At 33.0% G+C, this 21,054-nt stretch overlaps 2 protein-coding genes across 2 annotated transcripts; both read left to right on the forward strand.

Moving 5' to 3' along the window:
• The first annotated feature begins 1,761 nt into the window (after window positions 1-1,761).
• LOC104092495 (probable disease resistance RPP8-like protein 2) lies at window positions 1,762-6,513 on the forward strand. Its single transcript, XM_009598107.4, has 4 exons — window positions 1,762-2,864; window positions 3,147-4,943; window positions 5,308-5,407; window positions 6,291-6,513. Exons 1-3 carry the CDS (start codon window positions 1,844-1,846, stop codon window positions 5,376-5,378), a joined length of 2,889 nt encoding a protein of 962 aa, XP_009596402.1. The 5' UTR covers window positions 1,762-1,843; the 3' UTR covers window positions 5,379-5,407; window positions 6,291-6,513.
• A 3,963-nt stretch (window positions 6,514-10,476) lies between these two features.
• Window positions 10,477-11,196, forward strand: LOC138903372 (uncharacterized). The gene has a single exon (XM_070191344.1). The coding sequence runs from the start codon at window positions 10,477-10,479 to the stop codon at window positions 11,194-11,196; it is 720 nt and encodes a 239-aa protein (XP_070047445.1).
• Window positions 11,197-21,054: the final 9,858 nt, after the last annotated feature.

Genomic DNA, 21,054 nt, shown 5'->3' on the forward strand with positions numbered 1-21,054 from the left:
AAATGGTAAACTATCTCCATACCATGAAAATAGCTCAGCATATATATATATATATATATATATATATATATATATTCCAAATAAATATAAGAGATCCTAGAATCATATACTAGTCAGACTATCAACATCCACCAACTTAGTTGGAATATAAAAGAGGTACTGTATATTAAATGAATCTGTTCTATGTAATTACCGAAGGTCGGCAAGTTAATGATTAAAATAATCTTTAGTCAACAGTCAGCAAATTATGAAATTGTAGGCACTGATGCAACATGAATAACATAGGCTTAGACAGCAGACACATCTGTATCAAAGTAGGAAAAAAAATATAATCATAGAGGAATAACATAGTCTATTAAATATTTCCATAGTCAATTCGGGAGAAAATGACAAAAATAATCCTTTAAGTATGCATCTTATGTTTGAGAGTAGATTCAAAGCAGTCCTTTTAAGTATGTATTGAACAGTTTTGGTTCTTTTCCTTTGCTAAAAGTTAACAGTTTATAGCCTATTTGGCCAAACTTCTAAAATTAATTTATTTTAAAAAGTTCTTTTTGTTTTTTCAAAATTATTTTTTAAAAAAGTACTTTTGATGAGAAACGGTTTGTGTTTGACTAATTATTTTGAAAAACACTTTTCAACATCAATTAGTGTTTGGCCAAACTTTTAAAAAGTGTTTCGAAATGTATTTTTCTCAAAAGTGTTTTCAGAGAGAAGCTACTTTTTTCATGCTTATCAAAAACTGATTCTACTTCTACTCAAAAATATTTTTTTTTTCTAGAAGCTTGGCCAAATACATCAACTTTGAAAAAAATATATTTATTTTTTAGAAAAAATAAAAAGTGCTTTTGGCCTTGGAGAAGCTTGGCTAAACAAATTATAGTCTCTGTTAACTATAAACTTTGTCGGCTAGATTTGATAGGAACTATGAAAAAAATAAAATTAGCGGGAACTCACATTTCCCAAACTTCAGATTTAAATCAAGGAAAAACCATTTTGCTATTATGATGTTTCTAGATATAACTGATTTTTATATAGTGTTAACTATATGTATAGCATCTATTAGTGAAGTTCATATATTTCAAAGTGTAATGGAGGAAATCTCTCAAAGTAGGCAGACTCTTCTGATGCTTTTGTACCGAAGGATGAGATATATCATTCTTCACAATATATTGGAGGCTATGGTTTATGTCCTCCTCCGTGTACTTATTCTTTTAGATGATATACGAATTGAGGCTACTGCCTAAACCCCAACACCCACCAATGGTGGACTTTTGGACCAAAAAAAAGGTACAATTTTGGTAGTTTCTGCTATTTTTGTTCTATTTCTAGAATTAGATGCAGCTTTTTGAGGTATAATTTCTGTTTATTTTGGTATTTTTTGGGTGTCGGGTGCATTTTTGTGTTGCATTTATTAGGATTTGATAGGAGTTTCCTGCTATTTAAAGTTAAATATTTTTTCCCAGTTCATGTTAAATCTAACAAAGTTTGTAAATATTTGACGGTTAAAGGATGAAAACTGTTCAATACATACTTAAGGGACTACTTTGAACCTACTCTCAAACATAAAAGACTATTATTGTCATTTTCTCGTCAATTAATTCTGCTAATAAATACAATATCTACAGTCCTGACTCTTCAACATGAAATCTTGCTCTTAACTTACTTATCTATTTAAGTCAAATAGTTTAAGTAGGTAATATGTCACTATCTATAGTCTTAAATTACTTGTCTATAGCTATGAAGTTTCCAGGAAATTTATCTGGTGCCAGAATTTCACCAATGTTTCTCTTTTCTATAGCTAAATTCCCTGAACAGTTTTAATTTATCAAAACAAAACAAAATGCATGATAGTCCTCTCTTTTTTCTCCTGGAAATTCTGTACGAGTCACTAAAGAACGAGGCAGAATTCCTGTTAAATGTTCCGAACCAAGTTCAAAATATTCGAGCTGAATTAAACAGAATACAATGCTTTTTACAAGATGCAGATGCTAAAAAACCTGAATACGAGACAGTTCGGAATTGGATAGCAGATATTAGGGAAGTTTCATATGATGTGGAAAATATTCTTGAGAAATATACACACAAAATTGTTTTGAGAAAAGATCGGTCTATATGGAAAGAGAATATAGCTTTACACAACATAGGTATGGAAACTAAGGATGTGATGTCAAGAATTGATAACATAAGAAGGTGCATGAAAACTTATGTGGATATTGGAATAAGAACTTTAGGTCAAGGAGAGTCCTCAAATTCTGCAGCATATGAGAAAAGTCAATGGCTAACAAGATCTTACTCTCATCTTATCGACGAAGATTTCGTTGGATTGGAAGAAGAGCTGAATAAATTGGTTGTTGAACTTACCAATGAAGAAAATGATGAATTTCATGGAGTTTTTGCCATATGTGGGATGGGAGGTATAGGCAAGACAACACTTGCCCGAAAAGCATACCGACACATTTATGTACAAAGTCATTTTCAAGCTTTTGCTTGGGCTAGTATATCAAAACAATGGCAAGCAAGAGATGTTCTGCAGGGAATTCTCACAAAACTTGAACCAGAGAACAGAACACAGATTAACATGATGATGGACGACGAGCTCGTTAAGGAACTTTATAGACTTCAGCAGAGTAAAAAATGCTTGATAGTATTGGATGATATTTGGTCAACAAATTTCTGGAATAGTGTAAGACATGCTTTTCCTAAGGGGAAAGGTTGTAGCAAAATCTTGCTCACAACGCGCAAGAAGGATGTGTGTACACATGTAGATCCAACTTGTTTCTTCTTTGAGCCTAGATGTTTGGATGCTGAAGAGAGTTGGAAGTTACTTCATAGGAAAGCATTCCCCAGAGTAAACACTCCAGGTAATCTTCATTTCAATGAACTTGATTCAAATAATTTGCCCAAATAAGTGTAAAAAGTCAACAAGCTTAGTATCAAAATCAACTATTCCATTTCCAAAATACATAGATATGGTGTAGGCAGCCTACCCTGATGCAAGCATTAGTGGCTGATTCCATGGCTCGAACCCGTGACCTATAGGTCACATGGAGACAACTTGACCATTGCTCCAAGGCTCCCCTTCATATAATAGCATACTGAAAAGCAACGCGAATATTGAAAATTTCATCTCTTGTTGTATGCAGATTTGAAGATTGACTTGGAATTAGAGAGGCTTGGAAAGGAAATGGTCAGTGAATGCGGAGGCTTGCCTTTAGCAATTATTGTGCTTGCTGGACTTTTAGCTCGAAGGCCTAAAGTAGACGAGTGGAGAAGGACGCGACAAAACCTAAACTCACACATGAGTGGTGAAAGTTTTGAACAAGATGGAGGAATTCATGGTGTCCTGGCTTTAAGTTATTATGATTTACCATATCAACTTAAGCCGTGTTTTTTGTACTTGGGAAACTTTCCTGAGGATCAAAAGATTTCTGCGCGAAGGTTGTATCAGCTTTGGGCTGCTGAAGGTATTATATCATTGGAAAATAACCAAGGAGAGGAGACAGAAATGATGGAGTTAGGAGAATATTATCTGCAGGAGTTAGCTCAAAGGTACATGGTTCAAGTTCAACTAGATGAAACAAATGGAAGGATCAAATCTTGTCGACTTCATGATCTGATGCGAGATACATGTTTGTCAAAGGCAAAGGAGGAAAACTTTCTCAAGACAGTTTCTCATCAGTATTGCCAAAAATTAATTTGTTGCTCTTCTTCAGCTAAAGCAATATCAACACGCGCCATACGCAGACTCTCTATCACTGTAGACAATGATGTTCAAAACTATTTCTCTACTAATGATAAGTCATTTCAGCATGTTAGATCAGCTATGTTCTTTCCCAGACGACAGACAGTTGGCGAAGGAACAACATATCCCCTGCCTATATTTCAAGGTCTGTGCAATAACTTCACAATGTTGCGCGTTTTGCATCTTGAGAAGTTCTCTTTCGGGGACAACTTACCCAAAGCAATTGGTAATTTTGTACACTTGAGATACCTGAGCTTAAGACATTCACATTTCCAAAGACTTCCGTCTTCTATAGGTAATCTCAAGTACCTACAAACACTTGATTTGAGGGTGAATTTCTTCTCATACTTGACAATGCCGAATACTATACAGAAGCTGAAGAACTTGAGGAATTTATATCTTCCCCCTTCACATCAGAACACACATAAGTTGCAGCTTAGTCCTTTAAGCCAATTGGATATGCTTAAGAACTTTGATACACAAGTTTCTCCTTTTAGAGATCTCTTCAAGTTAACAAAAATTCAGAAACTAGCCGCTGTTTTCTCACTAGAGTTTGATGAAATGGAAGAGATCATCACTCATTACCTCACCCTAAAAACTGTGAGTCTCAAGGAAACATCATTCCGTGTTTACTACAGATTTCATTCAGAAAAAGAGTTAAACATTCTGAAGCTACTGATCGGTTGTCACCATCTCCGCAAGTTAGACTTAATCGGACATATCAGTAAGCTACCAGAACACCACTTCTTTTCACAAAGCCTCACTAAGTTAACCTTGAGAAGGAGTGGACTTGAAGAAGACCCTATGCTTATTCTGCAGAAGCTGCCTAAACTATTCTCCCTTTCATTACGTGGAAACGCGTTCATTGGCAAGGAAATGTGTTGTTCTCAACAAGGTTTTCCTCTCCTCAATACTCTTAAACTCCAGGGGCTTCCAAATTTAGAAAGCTGGAGGGTGGAGATAGGAGCAATGCCCAATCTAATTCATCTAGAAATCGACGGTTGCAAGAAATTAGAGAAGGTTCCAGATGGATTGGTATGTCTAACTAAAATACAGGAGATAATAGTTATAGACATGCCAGAAACTTTCCAAACCAGGCTTCAAGAGGTTCAAGGGGAAGAGTTTTACAAAGTTCGGTTTAGGAAAATTTTCGACATGAAGAAGTTTCCCAATATTAAACCGAATATGCTAACATCAGGTACTTAATTAGTCATACAGTAAGACCTCATCAGACCTCTCTATAACAACATACTTATATAGCAATCATTCATTATAAAAGCCAATTTTTTCTCGAATCAATTTTTATGTTATGTTATTATATATGTACTCCATGGCAGCACTTCACTATAGCAGCAAAATAATATCGGAACAAATGAGGCTATTATAGTGAGGTTTGACTGTACTAGTTAACATAAGGTGCATTCCATTTTACTTGAATACTTAATCGCGAACCTAAGAACCCCGAAATACTTTTCTGTTGAGACTAGTGTGCCCCTATATCTCAACACTTGATGTATACATCAATTATATGTTGACTATAACAAAGCTTATGGTGATTTCAGGACAAATGTTTGGCGGATTATTGCAGACTATTTATCCGTCAACTGTGCCAAAGGAATGGAAGAGGCCATAAGATCTCACAGGGATGATATTATAAAGATGGTAAGCAAACTAGACACTCAAAAACTTAAAGTTTTTCATCCCAAAGAAAATAAGACTTTGTGGTTAATTCCAACAAAAGCATGATGCAGCAATATCTAGTACAATCTCATGTGCTACACATCCTTATCTCTGCTTTGCTTGAAAATAATAATGGGTAGTCTGGTGCAGAAAGTATCCCGCATTCACGTAGGACCCGGGAAGGATCGCACCAAGGGGTGTGATGTAGACAGCCTAATCTAATGCAAGCATTAGTGGCTGTTTTCTATGGCTCGAACCCGTGACCTATAGGTCACACCGAGACAACTTAGCCGTTTCTCCAAAGTTTCCCTTCCTTTGCTTGAAATACTGCTCCTAGGCTAGGATATTCATGCTCTTTCTTTCTGTAGAATAACTATACCTCTGAGATTTAAGACGTGCCATGTCTAACACATTCAAAGTCACATATTATCAAGTTTAAGCTAATATATTTTTTGCAGTCATTTCCACAACAACTAGTTTCATGGAACTGATAGTACAGCAATCAAAATAATGACTGTTTACATTAGTTGTAAAGCTTCGTGATCAGATAGGAAATTATTTGGACTGCTATATTAAATATTAAAAGCTGGTTTTCCATATCGATACGAGCTAACTTTTTGTCGACCAATATATTTCTCCATCTCAATTTGTATCTATATGAGAGTTTATGCATGATTTCTAGCTGACATTTGGTCATTATTTTGTTCTCTGTTAGTGTTAGTGGTCTCAGTTTCTTTGTTCAAGTCATTAATCTGTTGATGGTTAGCTTATTATGCATTCCAAGTAAGTGGACAACTTGGATAATTTGAAGAAAAAGATGGAAAAACTCATGGGAAAGTTGAAGGCCTTTCTTTCCTTTTTGCAGGGTTCTACAATCAAGAATTTATACCAGTGTGTACATATATTTGTTTGACTATGGAGGTATTGAGCCTTGTATCATGTTTGGTAGTAACAGATAAGACCTTACAATGTTAGAAACCTCTTTTTGTAAGTTTGTATTTTTTTTGAACTTTTGTCAATACTGCTGCTAATACTACTATTATTAATCTGTTTATTTCTTTTTATTTTTATTCTTTCATTGTTGATCACCTTGCTGTCTTGTTGTTTTTATTCTGCTTTTATATGGCTTTTTGGTACTGTCCCTTCTTGTCTATATTTTTATTAATGTGGTGCTTATGCTTTCCTGAGCCGAGGGTCTGTTGGAAACAACCTCTCTATCCTCACAAGGTAGGGGTAAGGTCTGCGTACACACTACTCTTTCCAAACCTCACGGTGTGGGATAATATTGGGTATATTATTGTTGTTATTAATTTCAGTGTTTGAATGTTTACAATACTTAAGAAATAAGCAATGATTGTTGAAACAAGCTAGCGGCTTAGTATTTAGTGGTTTTCAACATGTTTTATAAGAGCATCTTTCTCCAAAAAATTATAGTAATAAACTACGGGTAAATGAGATGTTAAAATTAAAGAATGGATAAATCTTTTAAAATGGATTAATAAAGGAAAGAAAATAAACCATATAAAAAGGAAATAAGAAGATAATGAAGAGTGGACATTTTAGACAGGAGCTTTAACGGGCTAATTAGTTTGAATATACAGAGGTTGCAAGCCAAATGTAGAACAGGAAGAGAGAAGAAGAAGAAGTAAGAAAACTCAACCAAAAGAAAAGGATATGTGTCTCTCGTTTTAATTTAGGTGAATCTATTTTCTTTTTAGTTTCTGCTAAAAAGAATGACCTATTTCCATAGTTGAAAATAATTAATCTTTATGCAACAATTTATAGTCACACATAATATTTATGCCTCATTTTACACTACAAGTTCAAAAGTTTTCTTTTTCTTCTTCTTAAATTCCGTGCCCAATTAAATAAGTTCACGTGAAACGGAATGAAGTATATTTTTACTTTAATTTGTAACTGTTAACAAACAATTGATAAGTGTTTACCACACCTCATCTCCCTTTTTTTTAATTTCTTTTTCTTTATTTGATTGTCTTTTTCTCGTTAATTGTATTTTCTACACCAAAATGAGATTCATGCACATTAGCCCCAACTCCCATTATATTTTCTCGTCATACCATTACAAACTACTACCATTGATAGATCAACAAGTGGAATCAGCTTAAACAAATTGGACCCTTTTTTATTAGAGGAAATTACCAACCCATAAGTAAGTTAATACAAAAATTAGTCAATTCATAAAATATTACCAATATTAGTCAATTACCTAGTTGTAGCCAAAAAAATATTAAATATTTACTTTCTTTTGAGTGAGTATTGTTGGAATAGATTTGATACATCTAAAGAAGTTTAAATCTCAGTTTTGGGATGTTATGGTAGAGTTTTAAGGTGGTTCGAAGTAAAAGATGAACATGGAAAAAAATGATATGTGCATCGCAATGTGTATCATTTATGTATCACATATGTATCATATTTGTATCACTTGTGTATCACATGCATGTATATCTGTGTATACCTATGTGTGAGATAGAAAAAAAATTTGAACTCGATTACAACTACGAATTTTGATATCAATCAGTCCAAATCACCTCCAATCTTCCTCAAATTTTGTATATTGTCTCATCTATAATTTTTCTTTTAATGAAATTCAACAATACCCATGAAAAAGGTCCCTTTTTGCTTATATATATATATATATATATATATATATATATATATATATATATATATATATATATATTTCATCACTTTGTTTGCTACCTCATCCATGAAATTTCTTTTCCGTCCATCTAATGTTGCTAATCACACTTACAAATATGGAAGAAGATCTTTGCATGTGATGCTTGGAGAGAAAGAATCCTTATTTATTTGGATTTTTAATTTTTGTATATGCTTGGCTAGTTTTGGTGAGTTTATGATTAATTACTAGAGGTTGATAAGTTAGGACTTGTTTGGGACATTTCCGTAAAATTTTCTTCTTATTACTCACTTCGTCTCAATTTATGGGAAGATGTCGGACTTGGAGAGTCAAACGAATCCTTCTTTGACCGCAATTTTTCATATGCCTTTTATATATTTTGAATTATGAATTATAATACTTTTTACATAGTTTCAAACGTAAAATTTTTTCTCAAAAAGTTTATAAGATTCTATGTCCAAAATCACAGTCAAAATTAAAAAGTTTGAATCTCGATAAGCGAAAACTGCCACATATGGGATAGAGAGTATATATTAATTCTATTTTTCTGTGGTTTGGATTAGTTCTCTACCTTTCATAATCTTCCTTAAGATATTGCAAGAAATATAAAAAACAAATGTACTCCCTCTGTTCCAATTTATGTGAACCTATTTCTTTTTTGGTTCGTTCCAAAAAAAATAACCCATTTCTAAATTTGGTAACAATTTAGCTTAAACTTACAATTCTACCCTTAATGAGAAGCTTTTGTAACCACACAAATACTGTGGCCCCTTTTTGACTTGTTTAGGACCACAAATTTTAAAGGTCTTTATTTTTTCTTAAACTCCGTGTCCAGTCAAACATGTTCACATAAATTGGAACGGAGGGATTAACTAATTTAACATTTAATATCTTCTTTTACCGTTAGTAACATGAAATTTAATCTAGTAGTGCCCCTATAATATAAATAATCTCCTCAATCAGAGCTCGTCGCACCGGGCTTTGCCTAGTTCGGTTTACATTGCGAGCTATTGCACAGTGAGCAATTTACCGAGTAAAAATGGCGTGTGGTAGCCACTAAATAAGGTGGTTTTTATTTTTTATCCACCAATTATAATATTGAGCAAAAATAGCCACTACTCTATTAAAATTAATATGAAAAGACATTTTTACCCTTTCTTCTATTTCTTTTATTCTCAAACCCTTCCTTTATACGCTTCTCTCATTTAAGTTTAGAGCCAAAATTTCACTCCCTCAATATCGCTCCTGCCCAGCCCACAACAATTTTCTGCGTATACTTTGTCCAACTTAATCTCTTCTCATTTTTCATCTTCTCTGCAGTGAACCAGCGTACTGGTATATTTTCGATTTTGCTTTTATGTATTTTTCTTTTTGTATATCTCTAATCGTGATCAATGTTGTATTTGTCATCAAGTATGTGTGAAATGTTCAAAATAATGATTATAACTTGATTCGCTGAGGAATAAGGTGCAAATTTTTGTGAGAAAGTTATTGAGAACCTTTTGGTATTGAAATGTGTTTGTGGTTCAATCAATATATTGATTATGTAAGGACATTTCAGAAAAATAGTCCTAAGAATTTGTAAGCTAACTGTGTTTAGAAATTTTAGTTAACTGTGCTTCTATTAAAGATGCATCTAATTAGGTCCTAGATTTTAGTTTTTTAGTTTAAATATTAAGGACATTTCAGAAAAATAGTCCTACGAATTTGTAAGCTAATTTTAGTTAATTGTGCTTCTATTAAAGATGCATCTAATTAGGTCCTGAATTTTAGTTTTTTAGTTTAAATATTAAGGACATTTTAGAAAAATAGTCCTAAGAATTTGTAAGCTAATTTTAGTTAATTGTGCTTCTATTAAAGATGCATCTAATTAGGTCCTGGATTTTAGTTTTTTAGTTTAAATATTAAGGACACTTCATAAAAATAGTCCTAAGAATTTGTAAGCTAAGTTTAGTTAATTGTGATTCTATTAAAGATGCATCTAATTAGGTCCTGGATTTTAATTTTTTAGTTTAAATATTAAGGACATTTTAGAAAAATAGTCCTAAGAATTTGTAAGCTAATTTTAGTTAATTGTTCTTCTATTAAAGATGCATCTAATTAGGTCCTGAATTTTAGTTTTTTAGTTTAAATATTAAGAACATTTCAGAAAAATAGTCCTAAGAAATTGTAAGCTAATTTTAGTTTATTGTTCTTCTATTAAAGATGCATTTACTTAGGTCCTGGATTTTAGTTTTGTAGTTTAATTATTAAGGACATTTCAGAAAAGTAGTCCTAAGAATTTGTAAGCTAATTTTAGTTTACGGTTCTTCTATTAAAGATGCATCTACTTAGGTCCTGGATTTTAGTTTTGTAGTTTAAATATTAAGGACATTTCAGAAAAATAGTCCTAATGTTTACGTTCTATTTCCTTCTTTGTAGTGTTCTAATAGAAGGAGATCGTGTTTTCGAGTTTGATGATTGGCGTAATTCGATGAGCTATTGGAAAGGAGATTTTCAGTATAAGGAAACAATAAAACGTTTCTTGTCGAACACGCAATGGAAGAAGTTGAGGGATGGTGTTTTCGGAAACTTTTTCCGATTACAAGGTGTGAAGTTCTGTGGTAGACTTATTCATTGTGTGTTGCTTTCAGAAATTATAAGCAATGACTCGCATTCAATGACATTCAAGGTTTTTGATCATGAAGTGAAGTTTACACGTGAAGTGTTCCAGATAATTACTGGGTTGAAATGTTCTTCTTCAGTGGACTTCAAAGTTTTACGTGAAAGAGAGAATAGGCTTTCGAAAGTTTACTTCCCTGGAAAGGATAGAATCGAGTTAGGCGATTTGTGGTATTTTATTACTAGTCACCCATATGGTACAACTGCATCATTTGTAGGCAGTCGTGACGATGCGGTGAAGTTGGCAACAATTTATTTTGTTGAATCTGTGTTGATGGGGAAGCGCAAGAATCAGAATGTGTCTGAACGGGTAATGAAAATCGTAGATGACGATGAACTCTGCTCTTCTTTCAATTGGGGCTCTCTTTGTTATGAAAAGTTACTAAAATCGTTGAAGAGCTGCTTGAAGCCCAAACAAAATACTTCAGACAATGAGAATGAGAATGAGTAAGAGAAAGAGAAAGATAAAGATAAAGAGAAGGACAGTTATACTATACTTGGCTTCCCTTTCGCCTTCTGTGTTTGGATTATGGAAGTATTCCCAATTTTTCAGGAAAAATAATTTGTGAACTTCAGAGAATGTGGGTTCCCCCGGATGCTATGTTATTCAGTTATGAAATCTCCACATTATGACACCCTATGTAAAATGTACTTCCATAATGAAAAAGTAAGTTAACAGGATTACTAGCTATTTTTTTGTTTATGTGTTTTAGTTCTGAATACTTACGTTTTTTTTTTTTATATAATAGTTGTATCAGTTGCTCGAGATGGTACCATTTCTTTCTTCTGAAGTAGATGCGGAGCCCACTAGTGTGCATGTGCCATTGTCTCAAGATCAAAGTTCAATGCCTTCAACACAATTTGATGAAGTCTTTCTTAACGAAATTGTTAACGTAGGTTTTCTGTCTTTGAATACCATTAGTTTTTTATTTACTTATTTTTGCTTAAGAGACTTTTTGTTTTTATAGTTTTTGATTCAGAGATTATCGGAGAAGTTCAAAAAGGATATGGAGGTAGAATGTACTAGAATACATCAAAAAATAGCTTTATCAGAAAAAAGGATTCAAAATGACATCAAGGTAATATCCTTAATTTATGTGCTTGTAACTCTAAGTTAAGGATACTATGTCCTTAATTTTTGAGCTTGTAACTCTCAGTTTAAGACTTTCTATTCTTAACTTTTGAACTTGTAACTCTAAGTTCACGACTACATGTCCTTAACTTTTTAACTTGTAACTCTAAGTTCAGGACTACATGTCCTTATTTTTTGAACTTGGAACTCTAAGTTAAGGACTACATGTCCTTAATTTCTGTGCTTGTAACTCTAAGTTAAGGACCAAGTGTCCTTAATTTGTGAGCTTGTAACTTGAAGTTCAGGACTACCTGTCCTTAACTTTTTAACTTGTAACTCTAAGTTCAGGACTACATTTCCTTAACTTTTTAACTTGTAACTCTAAATTCAGGACTACATGTCTTTAATTTCTGTGCTTGTAACTCTAAGTTAAGGACCAAGTGTCCTTAATTTGTTAGCTTGTAACTTGAAGTTTAGGACTACCTATCCTTAACTTCTTAACTTGTAACTCTAAGTTCAAGACTACATGTCCTTAACTTTTTAACTTGTAGCTCTAAGTTCAGGACTACATGTCCTTAATTTTTTAGCTTGTAACTCTAAGTTCAGGACTACCCGTCCTTAACTTTTTAACTTGTAACTCTAAGTTCAGGACTACGTGTCCTTAACTTTATAACTTGTAACTCTAAATTCAGGACTACATGTCCTTATTTTTTTAACTTGGAACTCTAAGTTTATGACTACCTGTCCTTAATTTCTGTGCTTGTAACTTGAAGTTTAGGACTATTTGTCCTTAACTTTTTAACTTGTAACTCTAAGTTCAGGACTACATGTCCTTAATTTCTGTGCTTGTAACTCTAAGTTAAGGACCAAATGTCCTTAATTTGTGAGCTTGTAACTTGAAGTTTAGGACTACCTGTCCTTAACTTTTTAACTTGTAACTCTAAGTTCAGGACTACATGTCCTTAACTTTTTAACTTGTAGCTCTAAGTTCAGGACTACATGTCCTTAACTTTTTAACTTGTAACTCTAGGTTCAGGACTACCTGTCCTTAACTTTTTAACTTGTAACTCTAAGTTCAGGACTACATGTCCTTAACTTTATAACTTGTATCTCTAAGTTCAGGACTACATGTCCTTATTTTTTTTAAGTTGGAACTCTAAGTTCAGGACTACCTGTCCTTAATTTCTGTGCTTGTAACTTGAAGTTTAGGACTATTTGTCCTTAACTTTTTAACTTATAACTCTAAGTTCAGGACTACATGTCCTTATTTTTTGAACTTGAAACTCTAAGTTCAGGACTAACTGTCCTTAATTTCTGTGCTTGTAACTCTAAGTTAAGGATACTATGTTCTTAATTTTTGAGCTTGTAACTCTCAGTTTAAGACTTCCTATTCTTAACTTTTGAACTTGTAACTCTAAGTTCAGGACTACATGTCCTTAATTTATGTTCTTGTAACTCTAAGTTCAGGACTACATGTCCTTATTTTTTGAACTTGGAACTCTAAGTTAAGGACTACATGTCCGTAACTTATAAGAAGCTAACATTTTGATTCTTATTTTAAATACTATCTCACAGGCTTTAAAGAAAAACATAGGATCAAAGATTGATACTTTATTGAAACTTCTTGACAAACCTCATGAATGGACCATAGAGAGAGAACTTAGTGTTCCAATTAGCAAAGATGCAGTTGATGATTAATGTGATAATATAGATGTGCATGTAGAAGATCATTATGAAAGCTATTATAGAGATGCGCATCTAGAAGATGAAACTGATATTGGCATCGAAATTGGGAAAGGTTAGATACAGTTTTTGAATTTGTTATCATTGAAATTTATATTCAATAGCATAATACATATAAACTTTTTTGTGATTACAAATGTGTGTAGAATCTTTTGATAGAGTGCAAGTTTAAGATGGAATGGAATGTCAAGACCAGGAAAATCCAAAAGAGACAAGTGTAACAGACATAATTTGTAAATCTGGAGTGCAATCTAAGGATTTAGAAAATCCATTTGGAACAAGTATAAGTGAGATTGTATGCAAATGTGTTGAAAAAATATATGATCTATCTACACCTCTCTCACTTAAAGAGAAATTTGGAAATCAAAATGATGCCAATCAAGGTTAGATGGAATTTTCATGACATGTTGAATGTTAGTTTTAGTAAACTATTAGTAACAAGTATTAATTGTAAATGTTACAGAATCTTTTGAAACTGCAAGGAAAGAAGATGGAGTGGACTATCAAGATGATGAAATTTCAAAAGAGAGAAGTGGAGGACAATCTCAAGACATAGAAAATACCCAAGGAACATGCATAAGTGAGATTGTTTGCAAATGTATAGAAGGAACGTATGATATCTCTTCACCTCTCTCTCTTACAGACAATATGGGAAGCCAAAAAAATGCTAGTCAAGATAATGATTTAACTAGCATGATCGTGATAGTTGCAAAAGGTTAGACGGAGTTTTTTTCATCTTATACATGTTTATTTTAATCAAAGATTAGTAACAAGTACTAATTGTGTTAGATCCTGTAAATATTTTGCAGAATCTTGTGAACTTGCAATCGAAAAACATGAAGAACAGTTGCAAGATAAAGAAAATACAAGCAATATGTCAGCACTATTGTCTGTTAAAGAAATACAAGAAGGTAACGTGGCCAACACAAGTATTGATTGTGTCCTTAATATTGTATTCATAATTCAAATTGTCAGGACATTTCAAAAATTATGTCCTTAGTTTTTGTCTCTTCATTTGATAATTCATAGAATTGACGACTTGCAGCAAACTAATGTATATGTAGTATTGCTTGCAGAGCAAAATAAAAATGAAGTCGTTAACCAATATACTAGGAAAAGGAAAAGAGATAGTATTAGTTTTGATGGTCCATCATTTGCTATTCTTACTCCTACTCCTCCGACTACACAAATGAGCATTGATGAGGGTTTGTCTATGGAGGTTGAAGGAAATGTTGAAGAAGAGCTTGGTCGAGGGAAAAGGAATAAGAAGCTTAGTTGGCAATTGAAATTTCCTTTTGAACAGAAAAGAAAAGGAGGAACATCGATGGCACACAATGAAAATACTCCTAAGTATACAGGCTGGATAAAATCAAAATATACTCGTACATGTATTTTTCATTATGCCAAAGATGATGAAAACTTATTGAAGAAATTCATTGGGTGGTTGGGCAAGGAGAAATGGAAAGGTCGCAAAAAAGTGTAAGTCCCTAAATGTATTTATTATTTTTTAATTGCTTACATTTGTGTCTTGAACTTGTAATTTTAAATTCAGAACTAAGTGTATTGAGCTTCCAACTCTAACTTCATGACTAAATGTCCTAAATTTTTGAGCTTGTAACTCTAAGTTAAGGATTAAGTGTCCTTAACTTTTGAGATTGTAAGTCTAAGTTCAGGACTAACTGTCCTTAGCTTTTTAACTTGTAACTGTAAGTTAAGGACTACCTGTCCTTAATTTTTAAATTTGCAACTCTAACTTTAGGACCAAGTGTCCTTAATTTTTGAATTTTCACTCTAAGTTCAAGACCAATTGTCCTTAACTTATGAACTTGTTACTCTAAGTTCGGGACTTTAATTTATGAGCTTGTATGTCTAAGTTCAGGACCAAGTGTCCTTAACTTTTGAACTTGTAACTGTAAGTTAAGGACTACCTCTCCTTAATTTTTAAATTTGCAACTCTAACTTCAGGACCTAGTGTCCTTAATTTTTGAACTTCCACTCTAAGTTCAGGACCAATTGTCCTTAACTTATGAGCTTGTTACTCTAAGTTCATGACTAATTGTCCTTTAATTTATGAGCTAGTAAGTCTAAGTTCAGGACCAAGTGTCCTTAACTTTTGAACTTGTAACTGTAAGTTAAGGACTACATGTCCTTAACTTTTGAATTTGCAACTCCAACTTCAGGACCAAGTGTCCTTAAGTTTTGAACTTCCACTCTAAGTTCAGGACCAATTGTCCTTAACTTATGCGCTTGTTACTTTAAGTTCATGACTAATTGTCCTTTAATTTATGAGCTAGTAAGTCTAAGTTCAGGACCAAGTGTCCTTAACTTTTTAACTTGTAACTGTAAGTTAAGGACATCCTGTCCTTAACTTTTGAATTTGCAACTCTAACTTCAGGACCAAGTGTCCTTAATTTTTGAACTTCCACTCTAAGTTCAGGACCAATTGTCCTTAACTTATGCGCTTGTTACTTTAAGTTTATAACTAATTGTCCTTTAATTTATGAGCTAGTAAGTCTAAGTTCAGGACCAAGTGTCCTTAACGTTTGAACTTGTAACTGTAAGTTAAGGACATCCTGTCCTTAAATTTTGAATTTGCAACTCTAACTTCAGGACTAAGTGTCCTAAACTTATGACCTTGTTACTGTAAGTTCATGACCAAATGTCCTTAATTAGGAATTGAGAACTAACTTATAAACTTTCTAACTTTGATATTTTTAAAATTTTCAGGGGACAAACTGATATATATGCTGAGGATAATGGTGTGAGAAAGAATCCATATAAATTGTACCATCAAAAAATCAGTAGAAAAATGTTCCTCCTTGAGCTTGCAGATAGTAGCTTTGTAGTTGATCATAAGGTTTGATAATTCACAAGGCATTTAATTTCTTTCTTCTTAATTTATTATTTTTTATTTATTTATGACTGATGGATTGTTTTTCTTTTTTTTGTATTTTTATGAAGCATATTGGTATTGCCCTGTATTATTTGAGAAAGAAGGAATGCTACCACCCTTGCGCCCATCCTTTTCGTTGCACAACTACAGATATACTTTTTGATAACTATATGCTAATTGTGTATAAGGATTTCAATGAAGATGCTTCAGATTTATTTTGGTGTGATGATAATCAATTGGTTCTCATACTATATGTGTGGGGTGACAATCGTAGATGTGGAATTGCTTGGACAGAGGTTGACAAAATCTATTTTCCATGTCGGCTTCCTTCAGAAGATAATGATGTTGTGACACATTTTCTTTTGGGGGTATTAGACTTGAATGAGAGAAAGATTGATGTGTACGATTCTATATATAGTAAGCCATATGAGCAAGGAATGAAACACATTGAAATGTATGCACGCATGATCCCCCACTTGCTAAAGTTCTCACAGTTTGAGAAAAATCATAAGTCTTTTGGAAATGCATTCAACAAATTTGATATTCAGTGGCAAAGATGACCACACCAAACTGGATCGTACGTGTTGTCATTTGCTATATAATTTATATGTACTTTAGATTTATTTTATTAAAGATATTGTTTAATTGACTCCATATTTTTCTTAGGACTGATTGTGGTGCATTCCTAATCAAGTATGTGGAGTTGTTGATGATGGGAAAGGATATGGAGAAATTCCAACCTGAGGACATATCAAACTTCAGAAAAGAACTTGCAACAAATATTTGGACACATGGAGAGTGAAAAAGAAATTCTGGTTATGATACACCACCAGAAAATGTCGGCGACGACTATGATAGTGAAAATGAAACTTCCTGCCTAAAGGAGCTGTAGTGTAGTTGTAAAGAAAGTCAGCTGTAGTGAAATTGGTATAAAATTGCTGTAAAGAATTCATATGAATTCTGAAATATCCTGTAAATTATCACAAGGCACTTTATTTTGTTTACATAGCATAATTTTTTGGTCACAGCTATGCTAAATTACAGTTTCAGCAGTAATATGAAGGCATCGCGTTATTAATTTCTTTCTTTCTGTTAACTATTGATTTGTCCATTTTTTCACAGTTTTAAAGGGCCAATCTTTGATTAAATTGTCTTGAAGTTTTTAGAAATTCAAAGCAACATACATTGATTGTTGTAGAACTTCAGAATCTGTTAACTACATCCTTACTTGTTGAAGGATGAAAATAATATTCAAGACATATTTTTTAAAATGTGCTAAACTTCTGGAATATAGACAATAAACTGAGATTTCCAGAAGTTAAGGACATTTTAGAAATTTATGTCCTATATATTAGATTCATACTTTAAATGTTCGGGACGTTTCAAAAAATTATGTCCTGAAGTCTACTTGTACCAATCTCATTTTAAAAATAAGATGTAGCAAGCTGTGTTTAGCAAGTTGCAGATGTCAAGTTTTATAACTACTGATTTGTCTATTTTAAATTGCCAGCTTTTTTATTAAATATGTAGAGATATAGCAAAAGATACATTGATTGTTGTAGAACTTTAGGACATTATGTTCATAAACGTCCTGATTTGTTGAAGGATGAAAATAATATTCAGGACATATTTTTCTGAAATGTCCTGAACTTCTGGAAATCTAGATAATAATATGAGATTTCCAAAAGTTAAGGACATTTTAGAAATTTATGTCCTTAATATTAGATTCATACTTGAAATTTTCAGGACTTGTAAAAGATTATGTCCTTAAGTTTTACTTGTACCAATCTCATTTTAAAAATAAAGATGTAGCAAGTTGCAGGCGTCAAATTATATAAAGAAAAGGACTTTCTTGTTTACTTACGGCAAGAATAAAATCCCATAAATAATAATTGGTCCGACAAAGGTAAATTGAACTCCCAAAAAAAGAAAAAGAAACAAAGAGCAAGTAAGTGCAAAAAACTTTGAAAATTCAGGACATCTTTTTTATAACCATCTGCTAATGTTTACTTGCTCAAATAAAAATAATATAAATGAATCCAATTTATAGCAAAAACTTAAAAGAGTAGATAAACATAAGTGGATATATCTATTATTCTCTATGCTTCCTTGAAAATGGATGGACTGCCGAAGAATATATACAAGATGTTCTATTATGACCAATTCTTCTGCAACGACCACATTGAATGTTATTTTTGATGATTCGGTAGCTGGAATATGCCTTTTCTTCTGCCTTCTACCTGGCGGGACATTGAAATCTGGAGGTTTAATAATTTGTGACTTAACACTCTCTGGTACAATCCAAGAATCCGTATGTCCTATAGGATGTATTTATCTTTCATATGTTTTCAGCCAAGATTCCTTTAAGTACCAGTCCGAGCAGAAATTGGACTTCTTGATGTTTCTCTTCTCGATAGCTGCAATTGCATGTATACATGGTAATTCATCAAATTGAAACTGAAAACAATCACATGTTCTTTTGTTTAAGTCCACCAAGAAAGTAATTCCTTCTTCCTCAACTCTAGAATACCATGAATCAACAGGGAAGACCTTCAAAGTTGAAAAACTATAAGTTAGTACATTATGTTAAATTATCATTAAAATAATAAGCTAAAGTAAGAACATAATACTTACATTTAAAGTAAAAGCTAAATCTATCTTTTTCTTCAATTCCTCTTCTACCCAACAAGAAACGTCATAAAAAGTTTCTTCTGCTTCATTTCTTCTTTCATAAAACTAACGTTGTAGCTTCACTTGGATGAAATCCATCATTCTTAATATAGGAAGCTCCCTTGTTTCTAATAGCACAGAATTCATTGACTCAACTATGTTTGTTGTGAGCATGTCATATCTTCGTCGTGGACTACAAGAACGTGTCCACCTTTTCGGTGGTTCTTCCATCAAGTAGTCAAAAGTCTTCTTATCAACTTTTGCTATATCTGACATGTATAGATCAAATTCTTTGCGCATGTATACTCTTGCAGCACTTTGAAAAAGTTTTATGACCTCACTTTTCACTTTCCTTCGCTTTAGGTTCTGCTCTAAATGATAGATACAAATCCCATGGTGGCTTTCAGGATATACCTTTGCAATGCCATGTGCAATAGATTGATACATTTCCGATAAAAAAATTAAATTGTCACGGCTCCCAATTGCATTGCGAAGCTCACTAAAGTACCACTCATAGGAATTGTTATTTTCAGATTCTGCAATTCCAAAGGCTAGTGGGAATATTTGGTTATTTGCATCCTTTGAAACTGAAATCATTAAAACACCACGATATGTTGACTTCAAAAAGTTGCATCAACAGCAATCACTGGTGTACAATGATTCCAACCAGCTATTGATGATTCATATGCATAAAACATATAAAGAAACCTGAAAATATAGTTTAACAGAAGGTTAAAAATACAGGACACCAAATCCTTAATATTTTCACTGCACATATCAAAGTTAAGGACACAATGTCCTTAATATTTTCAGTGCACGCATCAAAGTTAAGGAGAATTATCCTTAACTTTTAGAATGCACACATCATAGTTAAGGACACCATGTCCTTAACTTTTATAATGCACACATCAAAGTTAAGGACACCATGTCTTTAACATTTTCACTGCACGCATCAAAGTTAAGGGCATCATGCCCTTAACATTTTTACTGCACACATCAAAGTTAAGGACACCACGTCCTTAACATTTTTACAGCACACATCAAAGTTAAGGACACCATCTCGTTAACTTTTTCACTGCACACATCAAAGTTAAGGACACCATGTCCTTAACATTTTCACTGCACACAGCAAAGTTAAGGACACAATGTCCTTAACTTTTTCACTGCACATATCAAAGTTAAGGACACCATGTCCTTAACTTTTTAACTGCACACATCAAAGTTAAGGACATCATCTCGTTAATTTTTTCACTGCACACATCAAAGTTAAGGACACCATGTCCTTAACATTTTTACTGCACACATCAAAGTTAAGGACACCATGTCCTTAAGTTTTTCACTACACACATCCAAGTTAAGGACACCATGTCCTTAGCTTTTTCACTGCACACATCAAAGTTAAGGACACCATGTCCTTAACATTTTCATTGCACATATCCAAGTTAAGGACACCATGTCCTAAAGTTTATAAAACAGACTAATAAAAATCTTTTTGATTGTTTACCTATTATTGTCGTCTATCTTTATGTTAGTGTATGTTCCCGAATTTTTACTTTTCATCATATACAAGTATGAAGACAATAATTCATAGTTCTCTTCAGGAGTTCCTCTTATTAAAGCTGAAGCACGTTGAATAGCACGCCACGCCTTGTGATAACCAATGTCTAGTCCATGCAATTTTTGCATTTCTGCCATGACAAAGGTCTTTGTAACTTCAAACCTTGGGTCTCGAAGATTGTCGATAATGTAACCACCAATCAACTTTGAAGTTGCATGCCTTTGATCAGCTTTCATAGTGTTAATTGAGCAGTCGTGATTTTTCTCAATCTTTACTATCTTGAATAGTGTTGAATCTTTAATTCTGAAAGCACGCACACACCACCCACACCTATCATCATTGCATTTCAACGAATATCTTATTGAGATTGATC

The sequence above is a fragment of the Nicotiana tomentosiformis genome, chromosome 12 (assembly GCF_000390325.3).
Source record: "Nicotiana tomentosiformis chromosome 12, ASM39032v3, whole genome shotgun sequence".
Lineage (NCBI taxonomy): Eukaryota > Viridiplantae > Streptophyta > Magnoliopsida > Solanales > Solanaceae > Nicotiana > Nicotiana tomentosiformis.